The sequence below is a fragment of the Sphaeramia orbicularis genome, chromosome 13 (genome assembly GCF_902148855.1).
Source record: "Sphaeramia orbicularis chromosome 13, fSphaOr1.1, whole genome shotgun sequence".
Classification (NCBI taxonomy): domain Eukaryota; kingdom Metazoa; phylum Chordata; class Actinopteri; order Kurtiformes; family Apogonidae; genus Sphaeramia; species Sphaeramia orbicularis.
In genome coordinates, this window is record NC_043969.1 from 31,732,468 (window position 1) to 31,756,560 (window position 24,093).

General features: G+C 38.8%; 1 protein-coding gene across 1 annotated transcript; it reads left to right on the forward strand.

Annotated features, from left to right (window-relative positions):
* Window positions 1–1,676: 1,676 nt before the first annotated feature.
* tsr1 (TSR1 ribosome maturation factor) lies at window positions 1,677–14,462 on the forward strand. The gene is made up of 15 exons (XM_030152955.1): window positions 1,677–1,863; window positions 3,573–3,676; window positions 3,760–3,988; window positions 5,191–5,325; window positions 5,440–5,885; window positions 6,721–6,862; window positions 9,168–9,349; window positions 10,694–10,902; window positions 11,080–11,239; window positions 11,323–11,433; window positions 11,570–11,702; window positions 13,508–13,624; window positions 13,773–13,913; window positions 14,024–14,098; window positions 14,183–14,462. The coding sequence occupies exons 1-15, from the start codon at window positions 1,737–1,739 to the stop codon at window positions 14,359–14,361; spliced, it is 2,490 nt and encodes an 829-aa protein (XP_030008815.1). The 5' UTR covers window positions 1,677–1,736; the 3' UTR covers window positions 14,362–14,462.
* The last annotated feature ends 9,631 nt before the right edge of the window (window positions 14,463–24,093 follow it).

The window sequence follows — 24,093 nt, forward strand, 5'->3', positions numbered from 1 at the left end:
TGACTTCTTTGGCATTTAGGGTTGTCTTTATTATCTATTGTGGCTTTTCTAAAATTGCGCTCACATATAGTAAAAATAATGCTCTCAAATAATGTAATAATATATATTTTTCATAGAAAGCCATTCCGTTTTCTCTCTAGAAGACCCCTCATTTATGTACCTAAGTTTTCTGCAAGATTATGTGAAAATTACTTCGTGTTTTTTGCTCAAATAATATAAAAAAAACCTCTCAATGACTACAACACCTCCTAAATGAAACCATAGCTCCAACCCATAATCCTAACCCAGTACATCCACCTGTTTATATGTCCATAGTACTGCCTTATCATGTACACACTATAGATACTGTATATTCTGCACTTGCTGCTTATTGAACATCTGGTTAGATGATAACTATTTCATTCCTTTGTACATGTATAAAGGCAATAAAGTTTAATCCAATCTAATCTGAAGACCCCAAAAACCTAGGGGAAAACCATGACCAAGCTTCCCAGCCACATCTTAAAACAGACAGAAACTACATGCACATATCTATAGAAGGTTACTTTAATAACACACACTTGGGCATTAACTAGAAGGCTACAGATTCTATATACTGTGTGGTAATGAGCAGTTCTGGGACAGTAGTCTATGTGATGTGCTTTGCCCTGGGGATGCTTGGCAAAAGAGTTACTACTGAGGGGCCAAAAAGTGTGTCCCAAGACATTACCCAGTATTTCCTCTTTGCTTTGGGATTCAGTATGTACGTTTCAAAGGCCCCTTAAGCAAAACTGGTCTTACAGAGAGATTGTGTGACTTACATCATATGTCATATCATTTACAGAGGAATTCTACTGCATATGAGGCGCGAACAATTTTGTCCTCTTTGGGTTTTGTGTGACTAAGCCTATTAGCATTATTTACTAATGAATACTGTGCTTTTGGCAGGTCTGTGCATGATGTAACATTTTAAAGCATTAACATTTTCTCTGAATGAACTGGTGTAAGAGCTGCAAGGGAAACATTTGAGACATATTTGACTGTTTCCAGATAACAGAGAGAGAAACCTTTGGAGGCTTTGCAATCTTGTGAACTCCGGGGCTGGAGGATTAGAGGGTGATTACTGAGAGGATGATTGGGATTGTGCATCGGCAGGTTGGGGGCTTGTTTTTCTAAGAGTCTCCTCGTCAATGGACATTTCAAAAAGAAACCTTAAGACATGTTTTAGCTTGGTTTTTAAATGAATTACCTTAGTCAGTTTACAAACTACAATTTTTTCATGTGTGTATTTTACCATTATATTGTCTATTCTATTCTATTCTATTCTATTCTATTCTATTCTATTCTATCTGTTTGTAATGCTTATCAAGGATGTTTTTTGAATGTAGTTTTATGATTGTAATTTATTTTTGTAATTTTCAAGTCCCAAAAAGTCCTGTTTAGATTTCCTTTTTGTTTTTCTGTTTTAATCATGAGAAGAATGTTGTATGAAATATGAAAATTAAAAAACTGAAAGGTGAGATTAGTTCTTTGATCTAGTGAAAATGGGACTAAAATGTATTTCAGCCATTTTTATTTCAATCCCTCAACAAGTAGTGTAAAAAAACTGATATGCCAAACTCAACATTAGCACATACACTCAACACGTTATGTGGACTTTTGTTTTGAAGACAACCTTTCCGGAAAGTCTGAAGACACGCCTCTGACATGACGTCATGACGCCGGTGCGAATGCGGAAGGGCGCCTGACTGTCGCACATGGTGAAAATGGCTGCGAACGGGGAGAAACAACAGGGCCACCGAGCCGGTATTTATAAACAGAAAAACAAAGGCCACAAACATGGCAAGCACCGGACGAAAGGTGAAATTGAGAGAGAAAACAAAGGTATGTCTTGTTCCGATGCCAAAGTGCCAGTGAGCTGTGGTAGCAGCTGTGTCACTTCAGTTTGCGGCTATGGCACTGAGCCACAAACACACGTGTTAGGATTTCCTCTGAAAATGGATGAGGTTTTTAATTCAGCAGAATACGTGATGCTGTTAAAAGCATGTGTTTCTCTGTTTGCTCTTAAATAAATAGCGCTAAAACGCGTGTTAGTGCAGGTTAGTGTGCACAGTGTCCTGTTGTGACAACTGGAGTGGAAGTCTCTTTAACTTTTGATAATATAAGAAAGCTTATTTACATTCAGCTCACAAGATACCCCCCAAAGACAAGAACTTTACATTCCATGTCCAACTTCATAAATCTGATTTTAAGAAAATGCCATGCAATTAAATGTATTTTATGTCTAATATTTTACATTTCTTGTTTATCAAGTTACTGCACTGCAACACTAAAGATGTGATATAGGTTAATTTCTCAGAGTAATGGATTTTGTTTGGCAGTTATACTGAACTGTAGAAAACTGAACAGGTTTCTGTAATCTATTCTCCAAACTATATGTATGTCTTACAGCAGAAACATCAATCATAACTTCAGATGCTTAGGGACTACAAAGTTGTGGTCTGTTGTAATTGTTATCTCCTGGGTCATGTTTTCATTACTGTTTTTATTACAGCTGGATTATACAAAAGCGATATGAAGTGGCCAGTTTTCATGAAGCTCAGTATTTGAATACAAAATTTCAGAGTGGACCCAGGAAAAGAGGAACAAACCTCGAATTTCTTTTTCACTTGCTCTTGACATTGTATATACCTTAATGGAGGCATGCACTCAAACATACCCTTCTAGAATAGATAAAGTTCTCCAAAGAAGATTCATGATTTGATGATCATTTAAACAGCAACACCTTCCTTTTTAGTTTACAAGCAGAGTTGGCCTTAACCCATAAAGACCCAGTGCTACTTTTTCTGACAGTTCCCAAATGACTTTTTCTCTTTATGTAACCTTTCTTATGTAATTTATCACCCTTTATTATAATATTGCCTTATGTTTTTTGCATTTTTCAATGAAAATAATGCATTTTTGTATATTTAAATTAGATGACCATTCAAACTCAATAAATCCAAAGGTTATCATATCAAAACAGAGAAAACTGGAAAAAAAGTGAAATATTTAACAAAATATATCAATAACTGAACATAAAAACAAGTGTCTCCATCCACTGTCATTTATCAAACTCAATGGGTTTTACTGGTGAATCAATGTTGTAGAAGATGACAGTGTTTCCATGGTAACTATGAAGCCTCTGAACATCAAATGGGTCATATCTGATGACCATGAAAAGATGACAAACTGCATTTTACACCAATTATTTACATGTATGGATACGATTAGTGGATAAACAGGTGTTACATAGTTTAGATCAATACATGAGTTTGGTCACTAGTGGATGTTTGGGTCTTTATGGGTTAACATTTAATGCTGCTTTTGAAAAAAAAAAAAACCAAAACAAAAAGTGCATATATCTCGGGATTTTAGGAGAGTACACAGACTTTCTCCCTACAACAGATTAGTGTTAGACAAGCCCAGAAGTGGTAACATTGAAACAGTGGTTTCCACTGTCTTCAAAATCTGAATTTAAACCAGGGTAAATATTGACATTGGTCTCCATCTTGTGTAGCTGTTAAAAGGCTCTGTTTTGATTTGTCCTGTAGGGCGAGTATCAGTGACAGCTCTCACCAAAAAACAGAGAAAAGAGCAAAAGAAGATGGACAGGAGGCACAAAGCTAACCAGCTACGCCAGAAAAAGAAAGATATGGTAATTTTTAAGTATTAGTTTTCATGCTTTGGCATTTCGTTTTTGTTGACTGTTGCTGTAAACCATTTCCCTGGTTTGCTCAGGTGCTTACAGAGAAACGGCGTTTAGGCAGCAGAGAAGGTCCTCCTCACCTGGTTGCAGTGGTGTCGCTCCATGCCAGTGTTGATGCTAGCGCTATTACTAAACTGTTGCGTGCTGAAGGTGCTGGGGGTGTCGTACATCAGGAGCAGTGCATCACTGGTGTCAGTGACAGCTTTGGGCTCCTCCTGCCTCGTTTTAAACAAAGGTTCACCTTCCTGAGTCAAAGCACAGGTATGTACTATTCAACAGGGAGTAGTTGATGCCGAAAATTCACAAATACTACATGTGTTTTGTTACAGAAAATCTAGAATTTGCCATTAAATTATGAGTTGTCAATGCATGTATAACCCAGGAGTCAGAAGGTACAGGTGTGGTTGGGGTGGTGGGGTCAATTTGTGCTTAAAAACATGAGAAGACTTCTAAAAAGGACTCACCCTCTGCATCCTCAATAGATGTATAGTGATGAACAAGAAGGGAATTTGACCCTTTTATAGTTAAGTATATAATGTCAGGCGTGAGAGTAGAAAAAATTCACAGTAAAATGGCTCCAGGCATACTTGAAAAGAGAATGTCTCTGTTTTTAACATTTATTTCAAAGTTTGAACCTCTTGCCAAGGTTTGGGCACTGCTTTGGTGGGAACACAGCCATCAATCCCAGTTAAGATGGAGACAATCAAATCTGGCCCATTTATCTTTGAGAAGACTCTTAAATATCCAAGTAAGAGCTTATAAAACCAACATTCTCTGATATTTTGTAATACTTTGAGTTTCAAAGCTCATATATACTATACATAAATACTGGAGTTCTCTATATAATTCATAATTAGGAGCTCAACTGAAACCCTGAAAATACACTACTTTTGTCATTAGCCTGCTCTGCTATTCTATCCTGTTACTGTGTTAATTAATGGTGACCTTTCAATCACATTTATACACTGATGAGTTTGATTTTAGGTTTAAACTTTAAAAATGTATGAATGAATTTTAAAATGACATCTACTATCAGTTACTTACACTCTGTGGTTGGGAAAATTCCCAGTTCCACCCTTTCTTTTTTTGTGGTGTCATAACAAATTACAAAATATGTTTCACATGGGAATACTTACAAATTGTGTTGTTTGTTATGTGGCACTGTAAAGAAAAACACTGGTTACTGGATGCAACTCCAGTTTTATGGGATTACATCCATGCCCATCTAATGGGCTTCACTCTGTCAAAGATAAAGTGAATGAGTTAGTACAAATACTGTTCTAACATACTGCACATGCAAAATTTACACCCTTAAATAATGTTATAATGTCAACACTCATTAAAAAAAAAATCAATATAATATTACACTTAATCTTGCATGTGTTTGTGCTACTGTATTTTTCTATGTGCATTGTCTTACTGGGCTTTCACATCTAACATTTCCTGGTGGTTTCTCTGGACAGCTGACATACACTCCCTGCTGGATGTGGCCAAGATTGCAGATAGCCTTGTATTTGTGTTGGAATCTAATGAAGGTTGGGACAGCTATGGGGACTACTGTCTCTCATGTCTCTTTGCTCAGGGCCTCCCCAGTCACGGTGAGTTTAAGCCAGAACAGACTATGGCATCTTTTGCTCTCCCAGTAAGCCTTATTTCATCTTTTGATGAGTTCTGTGCATTTTTTAAGATCTTGTCTTTCTGATCCTCCATAGCTCTGGTTTGCCAAGGTGTATCTGACCTCCCTGTTAAGAAGAGGGTTGAATCCAGGAGAGCTCTGACAAAAATCACTGAGGTCCGGTTTCCTGATGCCCGTCTCTTCTCTCTGGATTCGGAACAGGAAGCCACGTTACTTCTCAGACATCTGGGCAGTCAAAGACAGAGAAAACTGGGCTTCCGCTCTAGACGGTCTCACCTTCTGGCTCAGCATGTCACTTTTACGCCTAACCTTGAAGGGATAGGAGGTGGTCCTACTGGCCTTGGTACCCTGTGTGTGTCTGGTTATGTCCGTGGCTGTCCTTTAAGGGTTGACAGACTGGTTCACATCAGTGGATATGGAGACTTTCAGCTCAGTCAAATTGATGCTCCTTCAGACCCTCTTCCACTTAATGCAACAGCTAGACCACCAAAGCCTGGCAAGGGCGGAGATGTTGACATGATGGTAGGCGGTTCAGTGATATTCTTATTTATTTCAAGTGACTAAACACCAGCCTTGTATACATTTTCTTACATTGCTACACAGCAGTACTTGCTTGTGGGTGTTTTCTTGACACTTAAGTACTGTTTTACATTTTACGTCCATGTATATGTTTATATGTTATTCAAATTGAGCGACTGCTGGCAATTATTTTGCTTATTTGTGTTTATAGATATCACTGGTCTATAAGTAGAATCCTTGCAGAATAAAAGTAATGAAACTTTACCAAAGTTGGGTCAAAAATAGAGAAAAATTCATTCAAATGTGCGAGTTGGCTGTAGTTTTCAAGATACAGTATTGGGTAAAAAGTTTGAATGTTGAGAATTAATGTTAGAAGGAGTAGTAGTTAAAAGGAATTTTTGTCTCTGAGCTATCAGTTGGACTTTAAAACACTGTCTGCACTTTAGAATATATTCACTTTTCACATTCCTTCAAGTGGAAAATTTACACAACCATATATTGATGTAATAGCCCTTTATCATATATCTTGAAAACATTAACCACTAAGCATTTTTGTTATTTGTTTTGTAATTCATCTTATGAAAATATATAAGATCTAGTACATTTTAAATCTGAACTTACCAGAAAACCTAATGTATTTGGAGGGCAGACATTTATTTGCTGTCTGAGTCTCCTATGCAGAAGAGCAGAAGTATCTACAGTGTTTATTGGAGGGAAAGACGGTAATATAAACACAGGATTGGATTATGCACCGTTTAATTTGGAATTGTGCAGTATGAGTGTTCTTGTATCCAAACATTTTGTTTTTATTTACTCATCTTAATCATCCTTTTCTCAGGACGGTGATGAGGAGGCTCCACTGCGGGTGTTAATGAAAGCAGATCCATCCTGCAGGGAGAGTCTGCAGACGGAGGCTGAGGTGGACCCTATGGATGGAGAGCAGACTTGGCCCACAGAATCAGAGCTGCTGGAGGCTGAAGGTGCAGACACTACACATAATAGCATTTCACTACTTGTTACACACATTTTAATCTGTGGATATGGGCTGATTCTTCTGAATAGATTTTAACCCATCTTCAGGGTATCAGCACACAACACTGGCCACTTTATTAGGTACATCTTGATAGTACTTGGGTGGGCTCCCTCTCCCTGTAGAAAAGTCATATATCTTCAGGATATAGATTCAACAAAGTGCTGGAAACATTCCTCAGAGGTGTTGGTCCATATTGATTTAATAGCAACACGCAGAGTTGCAAATTTCAGCAGCAACCTTCTGCATCCATGATCTGCATCTCCTAAGATGCTCTATTGGAGTGAGATTTGATGACTGTGGAGATTTATCGGACCGGACAATAAAAAATAAAGTGGTATTAACAAGGCATTTTCACCCAGGGAAGTGCCACTCACTGGATATTTTCTCTGTTTCAGGTCATGTTCTGTAAACTGTAGAGATATTTGTGCATGAAAATCCCAGTTTATTGGCAATTTGTGAAATGCTCAGACCAGCCCATTGGCCACTAAGAACCATGACACGTTCAAAGCCACTTAAATCTTAAACTTTTCTGACACATTCTGCTGCTTGATTTTAGTTCTTGTCTGTCTACGTGTCTAAACACATGGAGTTCCTGCTATGTCACTATTAGATATTTGCATTAATAAGGAGTTTAACAGGTGTACCAAATATATATGTATATATATATATATATATATATATATATATATATATATATATATATATATATATATGTATGTGTGTATGTATATATGTATGTGTATATGTATGTATATATATATATATATATATATATATATATATATGTATGTATGTATGTGTATATGTATGTGTGTGTATATATATATATATATATATATATATATATATATATATATATATATATATGTGTATATATATATGTATGTGTGTGTGTGTGTGTGTGTGTATATATATACATACACACACACACACACAGGGTGGGGAAGCAAAATTTACAATGAACATTTAGTTGTTTTTTCTCAGCAGGCACTACGTCAATTGTTTTGAAACCAAACATATATTGATGTCATAATCATACCTAACACTATTATCCATACCTTTTCAGAAACTTTTGCCCATATGAGTAATCAGGAAAGCAAACATCAAAGAGTGTGTGATTTGCTGAATGCACTCGTCACACCAAAGGAGATTTCAAAAATAGTTGGAGTGTCCATAAAGACTGTTTATAATGTAAAGAAGAGAATGACTATGAGCAAAACTATTACGAGAAAGTCTGGAAGTGGAGGAAGCAACAAAAAACGTACCAAAGCTTTTATTAAAGCTCTCAAATCCAAAATCCTAAAGGATCCAACCAAATCCATGAGAAAAATGGCAATTGAACTTGAGGTAGACAACAAGACCGTTAGAAATGCAGTAAAATATGATTTGAAGTTAAAATCTTACACAAGAACACCAAAACACTTGTTGACAACAGCAACAAATCCAACTTTAGCAATTTTTGGGAATCATGTTTATGGCCGCCTTCTAGCCCAGATCTAAACCCTCTGGATTATGCTATTTTAGAACACGCTACCAATAGAACATCACACAGCAATGTCGACTTTCTTAAAGATACTATTAAAGAAGAATGGGAGAAGTTGTCACCCAAATATTTGAGGAACACTTGCGCAACTTTCAGGAAGCATGTGAAGGCAGTTATTGAGAAAGAAGGAGGACACATAGAATAAAAACATTTTCTATTATGTAAATTTTCTTGTGGCAAATAAATTCTCATGACTTTCAATAAACTAATTGGTCATACACTGTCTTTTAATCCCTGCCTCATAATATATGTATATACATGTATATATGTATATGTGTATATATATATGTTTGTTTATGTATATATGTAAATATATATATGTGTATATATATATATATACACACACATGTATATATATATGTATGTGTGTGTATATATATGTGTGTGTGTGTGTGTGTGTGTGTGTATATATATATATATATATATATATATATATATATAAAAATTATTCCTTTCAGGTAGATTAAGGGAAGCAGACAGAAAGGAATAAAAGAGGTTGATATTTAATAATGCTGAACATGAGTAGAAAATCACATATCAAAGCCATAATTGACCTGTCCATATATACAATTCTCTGTTAGTCACAATGTGGGCTATAGTTTTGTAGATGTACATTCATATAAAAATATGTATTTTCAGTAAATGACATGTAATGCAGTCGAGACAGAATTCTAAAAGCTTCTTGCTGCTGTTGTATGTCGGCATTTAGAGGCCAGGAAGAACAAACGTGTGATGAAGGTTCCAAAAGGAACATCAGACTACCAGGCCACATGGATCGTTGATGAAGATGAAGAGAATGATGAGGGGGATGAAGAAAGTAGTGATGAGGATGATGATGATGACGACATGATGGATGAGGCCTTGGAAGGAGAGGATGAGATTAACTCACAGGTAAAGATACAGCAAAGGAAATGGTGGTTATAGTTTATTTCACATTCTGTAACACTTGATGAATAACAGTTTTATTTTTCAGTTAGTTTATAACATAATATGGACAAAAATGCCAGTGATTGTCTTGCAAATGCTGATTTTGTTCTAAAAAAATTGACAGTTTATTATAGTATAAAATGGAGACAAATGCTTTTTAAGAAGCTGGAAATCACAAACATTGGTCATCAAGTAATAAAATGTGCTTTAATCTAACACACCTATTTAGCCTCTGCTTGTTGTCATAGAAACAGTGGGTTTCCAGTGACGTATTGTAATCCTGTGGGGTGTGATGAGTTCACTCAGTCTTTGGAGGAGCTACGATGTTTGAGTGTCAGTATTTCCGGAGCCAGAGCATACGTGACCCCCAGTCAGTGCACCTCGCAGCTGAGAGGCACTGTTTGTTTTCTCAGTGTCTGTCTCTGGCCTGCAGTGCCAGGCTGCTGACCGCAACAATAGTGTTTGGAGCAGGAGTCCCGAGAGAAGCCTCCTGTCTTCCTGTCCTATGAACAGAACTTCCCGTCTGGACGAAGGGAGGAGTCGCCCATTTATTTATTTCGAGCTCTGCTTGAAAAGACGTCTAGGAAACCCTTATGCAACGGGCCACCGTGATCTGTAATTGTTATTAACCTGTGTTTGATGTAAGCACACAGGAATACATATTTGGGGGATGTTAACAATAGAGAAAGTGGTACTTCAAATGATAATGATTATTATTACTGCAGCAGGGATGTTGGAAAGGTTGTGAATCAACCCCACGCTGAGTGTTTTCCCCTCATGTGTCTGGCTCCTCCTGTAATTTGCCAGAGGGAACGCTGGACTGTGTGTTGACTTTGATGATTCACTTCCTTCTACAGTTATATATTGGCTGTGATTTGTAAAAACTCACTTAGAAGTGGAAGCCTGTCATTTCTTGACACACTTGAAAGGCACAGACCTAGGACATTAACAGGCCAAGGATTAACAAAGATTAAGTTCTGGCTGGTCCTTATTAAAGTTACATACTGTAAACACTGTTGGTGTACTGTTTTTGGGTTGGTCTTGTTTATATTGCATTTCTATATTTAGAATATGTATGACTTTCTTTTTTTTTTTTGCTTGGTCATGGTTTATAAAATGCTCACGCTGTAATAAAAACAAAAAGAAGGTATTGGGTCAAGCAGATATTTTTGATTTGCTTGAAATGTAATTCTGTTTAATTAGATTAACTTTATCATATTTAGGTTTCAAAATCAATTAGTTTTCTTCACTTTCCAAGTCCAAAATGACATCCCTCTGATCGTTTGTGACCTTATCCTTTCTGCTCAGGAGGCTGGTTCAGGCTCAGAAGGTGAAGAAGAGGAGGAGGAGGAAGAAGAGGTGTGCAACGCGGAGCGTACTGGAGCAGACCAGCGTTACGATGAGCACATGGATGAGGCTGCAGAAGAAGAGGGCTTGAAGCGCTACCGTGAGGCTCGAGCCAATGAGATGTTTCCTGATGAGGTGGACACGCCCCTTGAAATGGCAGCTAGAATCCGGTCAGCTCTGTGTCCTGTGCTTATATAAAATAAACAAACACAAAATAATAGATTATAATAGTAATAGTAATAGATTCTAATGAAAAAAACTTGAGATAAATTCTGCGGCTGTTGATTGGTAATAAATCACTGACACTGTGTCCCACATTGATCATGTTTTTAAATCTCTTCTCCCAGGTTTCAGCGCTACAGGGGCTTAAAGAGTTTCCGCTCGTCTCCCTGGGACCCCATGGAAAACCTGCCTCTTGATTATTCACGGATCTTCCAGTTCCAGAGCTTTGAACGGACCCGGCGCCGCGTCCTGACGGAAGCCGCAGCTGAAGACGATGGAGCCATGGTAAAAAGCGTGGGACTGTAATCATGTCGTTGTTAAATTTTAGATTGTTGACTTCATCGACACTACTGGCCCTTCTGTTTCAGGTGGGCTGGTTTGTCACCCTGCATATCATCGATGTACCACCTTCTGTGATGGAGAGTGTCCAGGCAGGCAGACCGCTAGTGTTGGTGTCTCTCTTGCCTCATGAACAGAAGGTATGAATAACTCTTTTGACACTTTAAATTTGTGTATCTACTTTTTATAGACAGCATCTTGAAACAAATTCACACAGGCAGTTTAATATTATTACTGTTGATTTTTCTGACCTACTCGTTTTGCCCTTTTTCACAGATGTCAGTAATGCACCTCTTGGTTAGGAGACACCCGAGCAATACAGAACCCATCAAATCCAAAGAGGAGCTAGTCTTCCACTGTGGATTTCGGAGGTTTAGGGCCTCTCCGATCTTTTCCCAGCACACATCAGGTAGAATGCCTGTCACTCATACAAACACACCCCTAAGCCAACGTGATATCATGAAAATGCGTAAATATATCTTTACCTCTATCTGTAGGCATTATAAGCTTTCTGCGTGTATGTTCACACCATGTCAAATATCAGGCACTGAGGGTTAGGATTAGTGGTTACAGATATGTGAAGTGGAGATCTTGGCATAAATTGACAGACGATCAAATGGTGTTAACACACGAAAGGACGAAAATGTGTGCGCATAGCACGCCAAATGCCATAAGAACTGGTGTGACATACAACGCAATTTCATGAGATCAGTCTCCCTAAACAATGCTCACGTTTTAAGAAAAGTATATTTTGTGTAAATATCTTAAATATATAACTGACAATCCATTTATCACCACTTGCTTCTAGATCCACTTTTTTTTTTTTTACTTATAGTTGCCTGGACCTAAAATTGCAAACATAGGATGACACAATATATTTTTTGCTGTCTTAACTAAAATTTACAAAAGGTTTGAAAATAAGTGGTTACATTACTTTTCAAAATTTGCATTGACTTCCATCTAACATTTCTATCTATTTTTGTTGAAAACGTGCATTGATCACATAATCAAAATAACAATAAGAAACGAACATGGGACCAGTCGGTAACAAAGCAAACTGTGCAGGCTGGTGACAATATAATGATGCAAACCAAGCTAATGCGGCATCTCTTCATCAAACAAATATTTACTTCTTGAATAACTTCTGTTTCTTGTTTCTCTAAACATTATTCAAATCTAATATGGATGTGTGTGAAGTCAATGAAATCAGGTTTGACAACATCGTAATTATTGCATTGTTGAAGCCTGTTTGCAATAACAAATTTGATGTTCTTTTGCAAGAAGACGCCCAAAACAGGAACTTGATATAAAGGCATTACTGTCCCATGGGAAACATCAAGCCACTGAAAAGCCAACAACAAACACGTGCCGTCACCCAATACGGTTATATATTCATATCAGAGGCATCACTAAAGTCAGACACGAGAAAGACTTCAACACTGTTTGCCTGCATGAAAACATATAATTGATCTATTGTTTATATCTTGAGAGCCTGGATTCGACCAGCTCTACAGTCTTGGAGAAAATTATTAGACAACCCTTGTTTTCTTCAGTTTCATGTTCATTTTAATGCCTGGTACAAATAAAGGAACATTTGTCTGGACAAATATAATGATAACAATAAAAATAGCTCGTAAGAGTTTAACTTGAGAGCTGATATCTATCTATTTTCAATGTTTTCTTGATAATAACCAAAATCACTTCAGATCTTACGTCAATAGCTATGGCATTGTACTGGCATTTTTACTGTACTGGCACAACTTTTAGGCATTCCATGTTTTCTTTTCTGTCTGCTTTAGTCACGATACACACAGGAGTTAGTAATTGATTGCATAACCATTGTTTTTGATGACTTTTGATGGTCTAATAATTTTTTCCGCGACTGTATATGTAAAGTGTCATGAGATAACTTTTGTTATGATTTGGCGCTATATAAATAAAATTTGATGATTGATATGTTGTCTTCAAACATCCAAGAATTAACATGTTGAAACCTGAATCTATTTTTCAAGCCTTGAATATTTGTGTACTGCAAAGACTAAAGCTGTGATTTCCTCATTACAGACTTTTTTTTTTTTGTTATTATTATTCTTGGATGTTAGTTGTCAGTCCACAGCACTGTATTGTTATTGATCTTCTCAGGCACAGGGAGTTTTCATTAGAATGATGTAGAAGCACCTAGAATTATTTTTAACTCAGTTGGCTCTTCTCCAGCTGACAAGCACAAGATGGAGCGTTTCCTCAGGCCAGATGCCCCCACCGTGGTATCGGTGTATGCTCCCATCACATTCCCCCCTGCAGGAATCCTCCTGTTCAAACAAAGGAACGATGGTGAGATAAAGAGCTCAATCTGTCCTTGAAAATAAGTAGATTAAATTAGTGGTCTGGCTGTCTTGATCTTTAACTTTTGACCATGCATTCCGTTGTCTGTTTGATTGCATTATTTAATTATCCACTTGGGCTGATTTTGTGCTTCTAGGCATTCAGGACCTGGTGGCTACAGGCAGTCTGCTCAGCTGTGATCCCCAGCGTGTTGTGCTGAAGAGAATTGTCCTGAGTGGACACCCGTTCAAAATTAACAGACGTTCAGCAGTTGTCCGTTACATGTTCTTTAACAGGGGTGAGAACATGTTCTAGAACTTCTATTGATTCGTATGTCCATGTTGGGAATTTTTATAAAAACAACAACAAAAAAAAAACATCTGCGACTGTTCTGTCGTTCTGTTACAGATGATATCATGTGGTTCAAGCCAGTGGAGCTGCGAACCAAGTGGGGACGGAGAGGCCACATTAAGGAGGCTTTAGGTGAGAACAAACAAAATCAATCAGCAGAATGTCAGTATTTTGAGAAAACCATTTCCTATGAATGCTTTTTTTTTTTTTTTTCAGGAACACACGGCCATATGAAGTGTGTATTTGATAATCAGTTGCGTTCTCAGGACACTGTCCTGATGAATTTGTATAAGAGAGTGTACCCTCGCTGGACATATGACCCGTATGTGCCCCTGCCTTTACCCTGGGTGAAGAGAGAGGGCACTGTGGAGCTGGATGACTTGGACATGGAATAGCAGAAAGATGAAATGCAGCATATGTATCAACAAAAATACATTATACCAGTTGACACTTGTGCAGAGTGTAGTGTGTATGAAGTAAACTATTTCGATCTAAATACTTTGTGATTGGTCTTTGTTTTGACAAGCATTGTTTACTTTGTGCTGCTGAGTCAGTTTTAGCCACTAGATGGCAGTGATGAATTAGTATTAATGCATGTTCTACATTGCACTGCTGGGCTTCTTAGACATTTGTTTAAAATACTTCCAAAATATTTAAGTGATGATCATTTAACACATATTTGCATGTGTGCAGAGAACATTCTGATTAAACTAGTAAACAGGGCTGTGTGTCAGCTGGCAGGTCAGTAACAGGTTTTGCAAACTTGGATCCTGGTTGCATTAGTCATGTATTAAGCCCATTGCACTGGCAACTCTTTGAAGTGACGCAGATGGAACTTAATGCCTGCAGCCACATTAAAAAGTATAACTGGGACAAAATCAGTGTAGATAATGTGATATTTTAGGGACTTTAATCATAGAAAAGAACTCCCAAGTTGTACTTAAAAGTAAAAAACCCATACCCATAATCTCTCTGAATGACTTATATCAGTTGAAATTGTGACAAATCGCAGCTGTCAGGATCATTTGTTTATATAGTCTTTTATCACAAGCTCCATGGGTTGCACAAAACAGAGGCTCAAAATAATCTGAAAAAAAAAAAAAAGCTTGAGGTTGATTTTTTTTTGTTTTTTTTTTAAACATTAAGACCAACATAAAGCAAAAAGTACAAACAGGTTTGTCCTCTTAAGCCATAATAGGCTTCTTGGCACCACCAACATTAGATTGCAAGTGAGCAAATATGGTAGCTGCCTTACAGGCACATGCTTTCTGTACCCTGATTTAATTTACAAGTGGTGTGCCTAAAATTTATGGAGATCTAAAAGTAGAAGCACTGATAGCACTTAGCCTTATACCAGCAGATTTCACTCCTACACACAGACTGCTCTCTTTCTCGCTGGTGGTCTTGCCCTGACCTGAGTCTCCTTTTTAGCACAAGTCAGGACACACATACATATGAGGACCTCTGTTGTCAGTCTAGAACTGAGATGTTCAACTTTCCTGCGTCTTTCCTTGCCCTGTGCTTGCGTACGAAGGAAAACAATGATTTATGAATTGCAATATTTATCATAAAACTTGCAGCAACATGATTCATCCCGGGCTCTGTTGGGAGCCGCACCACAGAGACATGCCAATATGTCTGGGAAACCAGAAGGTGAAGACTTTGGGATGGAGAGGAGAACATGATCCAAGAAATAAAGGGGAGAAAAAGTTCACGCACTGCATTTTTATTTGATTACTGTGGAAAATGTTGAAGAGAAAAGATAATACAATTGAGTAAGACAAATGTCTCTATTGCCCATGGGGGGCACACGGGGAGTGCTGGACAGCTTTGTGGTAACACTCAATTTATTTCCTACTTTACTCTAGAAAAAAAATACACATATTAAGGCAAGGGCACTGTAGCAGTGATGTGGTGAACACATCATGTAAAGGCTGAGGGGAGGGGTGTTGTGTGCTCTGCAGGCCAGCAGTTCATGAAGAGGGGAGGGGGAATTCAATACCCCCGTGATGGAGAATGCTCTTAAAGTAACACATGTACAAAACGGGACTGAATTTAGATGTGTATGGCACATTTTTTCCCTGACACTATCAATCTGAAACAGATAAACATTTAGCTGTTTGTCACCAACTGCAACGTGGTAAAGCAGACTCCAGCACATGAGTGAAATGTGTTTTTCAGCAGAGGCCACCATCAGAAGATGTGAACGCTGGTGACTTAGAGCTGTTTGGATCAAGAATGTCTTGTGGTTCTCAGTTCACTGCCACCACACTTAGCTGGCGCCCACTGAAGATATAATGGGTGAGAGATTTTTCCGTTGGATGTGGATAAAGGAGCGGAAGGAGAGAAAAGGGGGCAGTGAGGGAATAAGAGATAAGGGAAGAGCCAGTTGATGTTCAGCATGAATAAAACCAGAAGTGGTGGGAGGAAGCAGTGAATGGAATGCAAAAGGGGGATGCATAGAATTTGGAAATTAAAATAAAAAGTTAGTGGGTGAGAGAGAGAGTGAAATGGAGGAGTGTGAGAGTCTGAGGCGATGTGGGCAAGGGAGTAGGAGAGCAAGAGTGGCTGGCGTTTATGGATTGCAGATGTGGCGCTATGGGGTTTTGGCAGGGGCCATGCGCGCTTGAATCCTGCACCGGCTGGGTGGCACCGGGGTGAGAGGGAGGTCACTGCACCGCAGCACACAGCCCATAAAACACTGCGAGTGGGGGAGAGGAGCAAGAGAACAGGCCTCAAATACACACCAGCCCAGCTCTGCAGGGCAGTGGGGGTGAACAAATCACACTTTAGGGTTCAAACACACAGACGTATAGGCAAACATCCTGCATAGGCTCCCAGTAAAGCCATAGGTTAACACATTAATACTTAGCATGATGTTATAACTGATAAGCTTATCTCTAATTTGATATGGATAAAACTTCTGTAGAAACCTCATTCATCATGAACCTTCACTATCAAGCAGACAGTAGGTAAAAGACTGATTTATTAAGGAGAGATGTGGCAGTGACCTCTTTTCACCCAATGGATAATATTTTATTCATAAACACACTTATTTCACTCACCTTTTACCATCAAGGTGAATACCACTTGCAGGGATCCGATGACATTCTGTTTACTCAAATTCACATCTTTGATACTTTTTGTAAATGTGTGCTCTCTAAAATACAGAATAGATAAGGAACTGTTTTGTGATTGGCCAATTAACAACTATAACATGACAACCAATAAGAAACTAGAATTTCTGAATAAAAATTCTAATAAATGTGTAATCAAAATTTCTTAACAAATCTGTTCAGAATAGAATAGCATAGCATAGAATAGAATAGAATAGAATAGAATAGAATAGAATAGAATAGAATAGAATAATTTCCTTGACTTTAAATCTCAACTTGTGGAGATAAAAATATTTTTGGCACTTGAAATAAAGAACTTCTAAATTTAGACAGAGTTCAAAACTCTATATCAGAGTTCACAATCTCTAACAGTGTGAACAGAGGATGGGAGCTATCAACCAGGATAGTCCTCGCCTTCTTCCTTGTCCCTTCTGTAATAAAAAAAAAATTGGGGCAGAGGCTTTTGAGTTTCACCTACTATTTTTCTTCCCATTGACACAGTCATTGAAAGTCTATTCTTACCATCATACAAGGAAGGAAGGTGAAAGGTTTAAAAGCAGTTCTTAGAGTGAGGAGATAAAAAATATTTCTTTCTTTCAGGTCTTTTTATTAATAACAGAACATGAATAAAACATTCACTACACAGGAAGGTGATTTTTGATTTAATAAAACCATATTTCACAGCCATCTTCTATGATGTTGAGCAGAATGACATGTCTGTCTGTAAAATAGGATCAAGTAAACGCATGCTTTCACTTACACTTTCTTTTTGTTGTACGCCACAATTGTAATAAGGTGTTGAAACCAAACATAAATACACAACTGCAGCTCTAACAGTTAACACATGCAGATGTAAACAAGACATAAGCACCACCCAACACCTGGAAATATCTGCAACTGTTTTTCCCTAAATTTCATGTCTGCACATTTAATGTTAATTCATATGTAATTTGTATAGCCAATAAAATTAAGTTTTGCCAAATTGAAAGAGACTCAGTACTTTTAAAAAAGTGCATGTTTATTTTCTTAAAAATATATCTCACAGAGTAAACCTCATTAAAATATTAATGGGTGACAGGGAATTCTTTTACAAGGTACATTTTCTCAGCCGTCCCAAGGGTCTGATCCTAAAATTGCCCCGACCTCAACTATTTTTTGCCTAGTTGGAGAAGTAGACAGAGTTCACCCTTCTGTAAGTATGCCCTCTGGTTGTACAGTATAACCACCAATACCAAACAGTGGAACAAACTGTTACAGAAATGCATAAGAAAAAACAAATACAAATGCTCTCTATTCTATTGCCTATAAAAACGTCTGAGAATCATCTCGTGCACTATCTGCGATCTTCTGTTTATGTAGGTGCTGCCTGACAATACTTAAGTATTAGGTCAGCTCTGTTTTTCTCTTTCTTTTGTGATATCCTTCATTCTCTGTCTTGTTCCCCTTTTTCTCCCCCTTAGCCTGGTCCTGACTCCCTGGTTCCTGGGGCCAGGCCAAAGCGTTTGTCCCTAGAGGAGCCAGAGAGGAGATGGAGGGAGGGGGCAGCGAGGGGGTGTGGAGACCCACTCCAAAACCACAGCTGCAGCAGCCTCCTCTCCTCTCCTCTCCTCTCCTCTCCTCTCCTCTCCTCTCCTCTCCTCTCCTCTCCTCTCCTCTCCTCTCCTCTCCTCTCCTCTCCTCTCCTCTCCTCTCCTCTCCTCTCCTCTCCTCTCCTCCTAATGCCTTCCCTCCATAAGAAACTTGCCTGGCACATTCCCCAGTTCTGCCATTAATCAGAGAAGAAGGGTATTTTAGTGCATGTGTGTGTTTGTGTGAAACAGAGATGCTGACTGTGTGAGAGGCAAACTGAGTGTTTGTGTGTATCCCCATGTGTGCTGATAGAAAGAACTGGATGTGTTGTTGGTGATGGTATGGAGACCAGGATCTCACAACAAAGCTGGAGAGTTCACCCAGAGAACAAAAGAGGGAGGGAGGGAGGGAGGTTGACAGACATAAAGCCTGGTGAGCAGATTGGGACTGCCAGTGACTAAAGGGAAGAGGTAGACAGATGATCTGCAGAAGTTTTAAGCATCACAACTTTGCAATTTAGGCCAAAACTCCTGTTCAGTTGAACATTTTTAGAATGGGATCCAATAACACCTGTAGAGGTATAAAGCGGGTGCACTTTGATGGGTTTCACAGGGACATTGCCCTCACTTTGCTCCTGATTATCCAGGTGGGAGTGAAATCTAAAGATAAAATTTCCAACCTGCTCTGCTCTCACCCCCTACGGGCCTCCCAGAGTGCTTTTCTGCTGACATCACCGCACAGAGACCTGGCAAGCCAGTCTCTTTGCTGCTCTACCATTCCCTCTCCATGCTTCCTGCCCTGATGATGTCACACACCATATGGTTTTCAGCAGTATCAAGCCGGAAAAGAGATTTAGTCAGTGGAGAGGAGAAAGGAGCGAAAAGGAGGAGGGCTGGAACAGGGCGCAGGTCGGACACAGAAAACAAAAGGTTCGCTCCCCCCCCCCCCCCGAGTGTGTGTGCTGAGTGGAAGGTAGAGGGAGAGGAGGGAGAGGAGGGAGAGGAGGGAGAGGAGGGAGAGGAGGGAGGGAGGGGTATGGCTGCACTGTGTGAGGCTAATGAGGAGAGACCAGGGAGCAGAGACCATGCATCGGACAGCCATGTGCTCTGCAGACGCCCACTGCACTGGCCTACAAACACACACAAGTACACACACAAACATGGACATACACACATTTAAAAAGAGCCATTCACACCAACACTTTTGTGCAGCAGAAAGTTATCAAGGCTGTGCTACTAATGTTGTGTGCATTACTTCAGCACCTTGTGATATTCAGTATAAATGAGAAACAGTTATTGGACTTCCCTGTCCTATTTCATATTATACAGATACTTGATCTGCAATTACTACAGACGTAGGCGAGTGCATGGTGTGGTCCAAAGAATTAATATGGAAACAGTGTATGACCACTGAGATATATCCAAAAACAGGACAGAAACAGAGCCTGGAAGATGACAACTGTAAAATGACAACAATGTATTTTCATTATATTGTGTATTATCTTCTTTTCCTTTCAGCGGTTCCCTTCAGAGGTCACCACAGCAAACCATCTTCCTCCATTTAACCCTATCCTCTGCATCCTCTTCTCACACCAATACCTTCACCTCCTCTTTCACTACATCCATAAATCTGGTCTTAGGTTGTTCTCTAGACCTTCTACCTGGCATTTCCAACCTCATCATCCCTCCTCTGTACATGTCCAAACCATCTCAGTCTGGCCTTTCTGACTTTTTCTCCAAACATCTAACATGTGCTGTTCCTCTGATATATTATATTGTATATTCTATATAACAAAGTTAAAGTAGTTTCACCCCCTGTATTGGAGCTGTACTAAACTGCATCACCCCTAAATAATATTCCTCAAACACTTTCCACAGTATATGGCCCTCTTCAGAATGATATATGAAGTTATTTCTCATGCCTAAATGGTTTCATGCTTGAAAAGAAAATGAAGCATTTCTTCTCTGGTTCTAATCATGGCATGATAATTGTCCGTCACCGTTCAGATGGGTAAACTAGAATAGCGGCAGAACACATACAACAGCTCTGCTCGTTCAAATGACATGCCTTGCACGCCTATGCTCTAAAGCTGTCGCAAAACTGCTCATTACAATGAATTAAGAGAGGTCTGTGTGTAAATGTTGAGCCTACTGTTCAATTTTTGGTGGCGAGGAGACTGAAGCTGGACGGGGGTGTGTCTGGTATGACGGGGCGGTCACAGCAAGCATCTGGAGATATGTGTGGCCATATCCACTGGAAGGGAGGAAAGAAAGTAGAGTGGGATGATTGATGAGAATGAAAGAAACAAGGGAGAGCAAAAAGCTATGTGGATATTACACTCAGATGGCGATGGAGTCTGTTTTAAGGTGTTAAGATTACTTTTAGGCTGTCCTGTCTATTGTCCAGTACTATTCTGTCTATTTGTTGGCAGACAGAAATGGAGCAATAATAAGATGATTGGAATATTTGTCAGGAAAATTGAAACAAGGTGGATTGGGCCTTAGAGATATGGTGACCCTGTAACCTATCTGATCTGAAAAAAGAGCCACAGTTATTCACTCCCTCGTTGTGTTTCCATAGCTAACCCACCGGGATTTTGCAAGAAATATGTCGCATGTAAAACCAGCAGTACTAATGGCAGGAAAGGTGTGTGATTTAAAGGGTGACAGGCGACTGTTAAAGGATTTGACCATTCAGCTGCACCAAGCCTGCCTTATCTCTACCCTGCATCGTCCCTCACTGAGTGTGGGTCTTTGGGGTGCAGACATACAGAGTTCTGGGATGGGCTCCCTGAGTTGTGTTCAGGGGCTCAGCTCAGGCAGCTTTAATTGAATCATTGCTTACAACTAGGAATTTGGAGGCTTTTTCAGTTCATTAAGAGTTCAGCGTTTCAGGTTTACTGCGCTCCAGATTATGGTATGTTAAATTGTGTTTTGAAAAGCTGAAGTTTAATGTCCAGCGCAGGCCTCAGAAGGCTGATTGATTAGTGAGATAAAGATTGTCTGGGAAGACAACAGCTGCACACAGAGACACAAAAGAAACAAAAGAATTAATAACAACCATCGTTAGTATCGTCTGAATCTTTCCTCTTTTGGCTTAAGGTTATGTTCCACTATTTAAGCCTGTGAAACACAGTATTTAGCCGTATGCACCCCAATAGCCAAAATCTTGTCTGTTTGTAAAATACACAAAGCACCTGACAAGTAACAAATGACATCACTTTGTGTTTTCCTGGATGGAAAAACCTATTTTGGACCATGAATTGAAGCACACCATCACATCCTTGATAGAGTGTATCTATTCTCCTGCACAGTGCTGCCTACCTCTGTCGGTGAGGTTATCAGCAGTTCATCAGGGAACATGGAAGTGAGAGACAATACCTTCCACCCTCAGGTGCCTCAGGTCACTTCAATGAAACACCGGCACCTTGAGCTCAGATCATTTCTGGGGCAGGATTGTCAGCTGTTGTTGTGATCAAAATAAATGTAAATAGGTCACAGTCTGGTGTTCTGCTGGATCGCTCTGTGTATTAAGGAATTACTGTGCTTTATACCAATGTGCCTCAGTAGACCTATGTTGTTACTTGAAATTACTGCAGAACAGCCCCCTTAGCCACAGGCAGATACAGAAGATAAAATATTATTCAGGCTAGATGTTCACAGAAAGAATGTGGAGGAAATAAAGTACTTTTCTGTGACACTGAAGCCAATTAGCACAGCACACAACTTAGAATATAAGTACTGATTATGCTAATAATGTGATTACTGAAATAACAACAATAAAATATCAATGAATCTGACACATATTAACCCATAAATACCCAAACAGCCATCCATGACCAAAACCATCTACTGATCTAAAATGTTTTAAAAAAATTCTGAATCAGTATCATATCAATACATGTAAATCATGTGTGTAAAATGCAGTTTGTCATATTTTCATGGTCATCAGATATGACCCATTTGGATGTTCAGAGGCTTCGTAGTGAACGTGGAAACACTGTCATCTTCTACAACATTAATTTACCAGTAAAACCCATGGAGTTGGATCAATGACAGTGGATGGACACACTTGTGTTTATGTTTGTTGATGATGTATTTTGCTGAAAAAGTCACTTTTTCTTCAGTTTTCTCTGTTTTTGATATAATGCCCATCAACTTTATTCTGAGCTTTTATAAACATTCACACCATCAGTAAATTAAAAATAGGACCAACGGCCCTGTAGCTAACCGGCCAAATTAAAAGCTTTGGGAAATGTATCCAGATGCCATTTATTATCACCCAGTTCTGTGTATTTATTATATTACAGAGATAGCCCATGTTTTGGTTATATTCCGATCAGATCTGTAAAAAATTCAAATTCCAACTTGATATCATTGATACTTACTGATTTATTGGATCAATCCACTTCCTATCTCTTATTGTGGGAAAATTATTCAAAGTTGCACCAAATCCAGAATCAGATCTGGACTGAAATAACTGCAATACCTTGTGTTGACATCATCATACAGAAGCTGTATACCAAGTTTGAAGTCAATCAGAACTGTAGTTTGGGAGAAAAAGACGATTGAAATTTTTTTCCCCATAAGAGCCCATGTTAAATTTTCCGTAAGTTCCCAGATCCAGAAGAAGATCCTGATCAGCATGTGGCCATTATGTTTTGGTCATCTCCCCATCAGGTCTGTAGTGTAGAAATTTTAAGTTGATATCATTTATATTTACTGAGTTATTGCATCGATCCACTTCCTATCTGTTATAATGGGGACATTTTTCAAAGTCGCACCAAATCCAGAATCAGATCCGGATCCAAATAATTTCACTAATTTTTGTTGACATCATCATAAAGAAGTCGTATACCAAGTTTGAAGTCAATCGGAATCGTAGTTTTGGAGAAGAAGACGATTGAAATTTTTGTAATGGATGACAGATGACGACAGATGACGACAGATGACGCCGATGGAGGCCGCATGACGACAATAGTTTACGGCTTGTCGGCCGGTAAGCTAAAAATAGGAAGATACTTGATGTTCACCGAAAAAACACAAAATACAGAGGATAAGATTATAATTAATAGCGATAAATCACTAGAAAAGCTAAATATATAGAGAAAAAATATTTTGGAACTACCACAAAAGTAGCACTGGGCCTTTATGGGTTAAATAATTTGAAATGATGTTACCTGTTTTCTTGATGTTTCGTTCAACTGAAGCACTGCAAAACATTTACTTTTGAGCATAAAACTTTTTTTTTGGAAAATACCTGACCAGTTTTGAGGTTGACTTCCACTTCCTAACAAGAATGACTGATTTATGAGTAAATATGTGGTTTTATATGATTCCCTCAAACTGCACTCATATTTTACATATCACCTGAGATTTCCCCATCCCTGCTCAGCTTGTCCACTCTAAGGCCGCTGGGACTCGCTGACGCACGGTGCGCCAT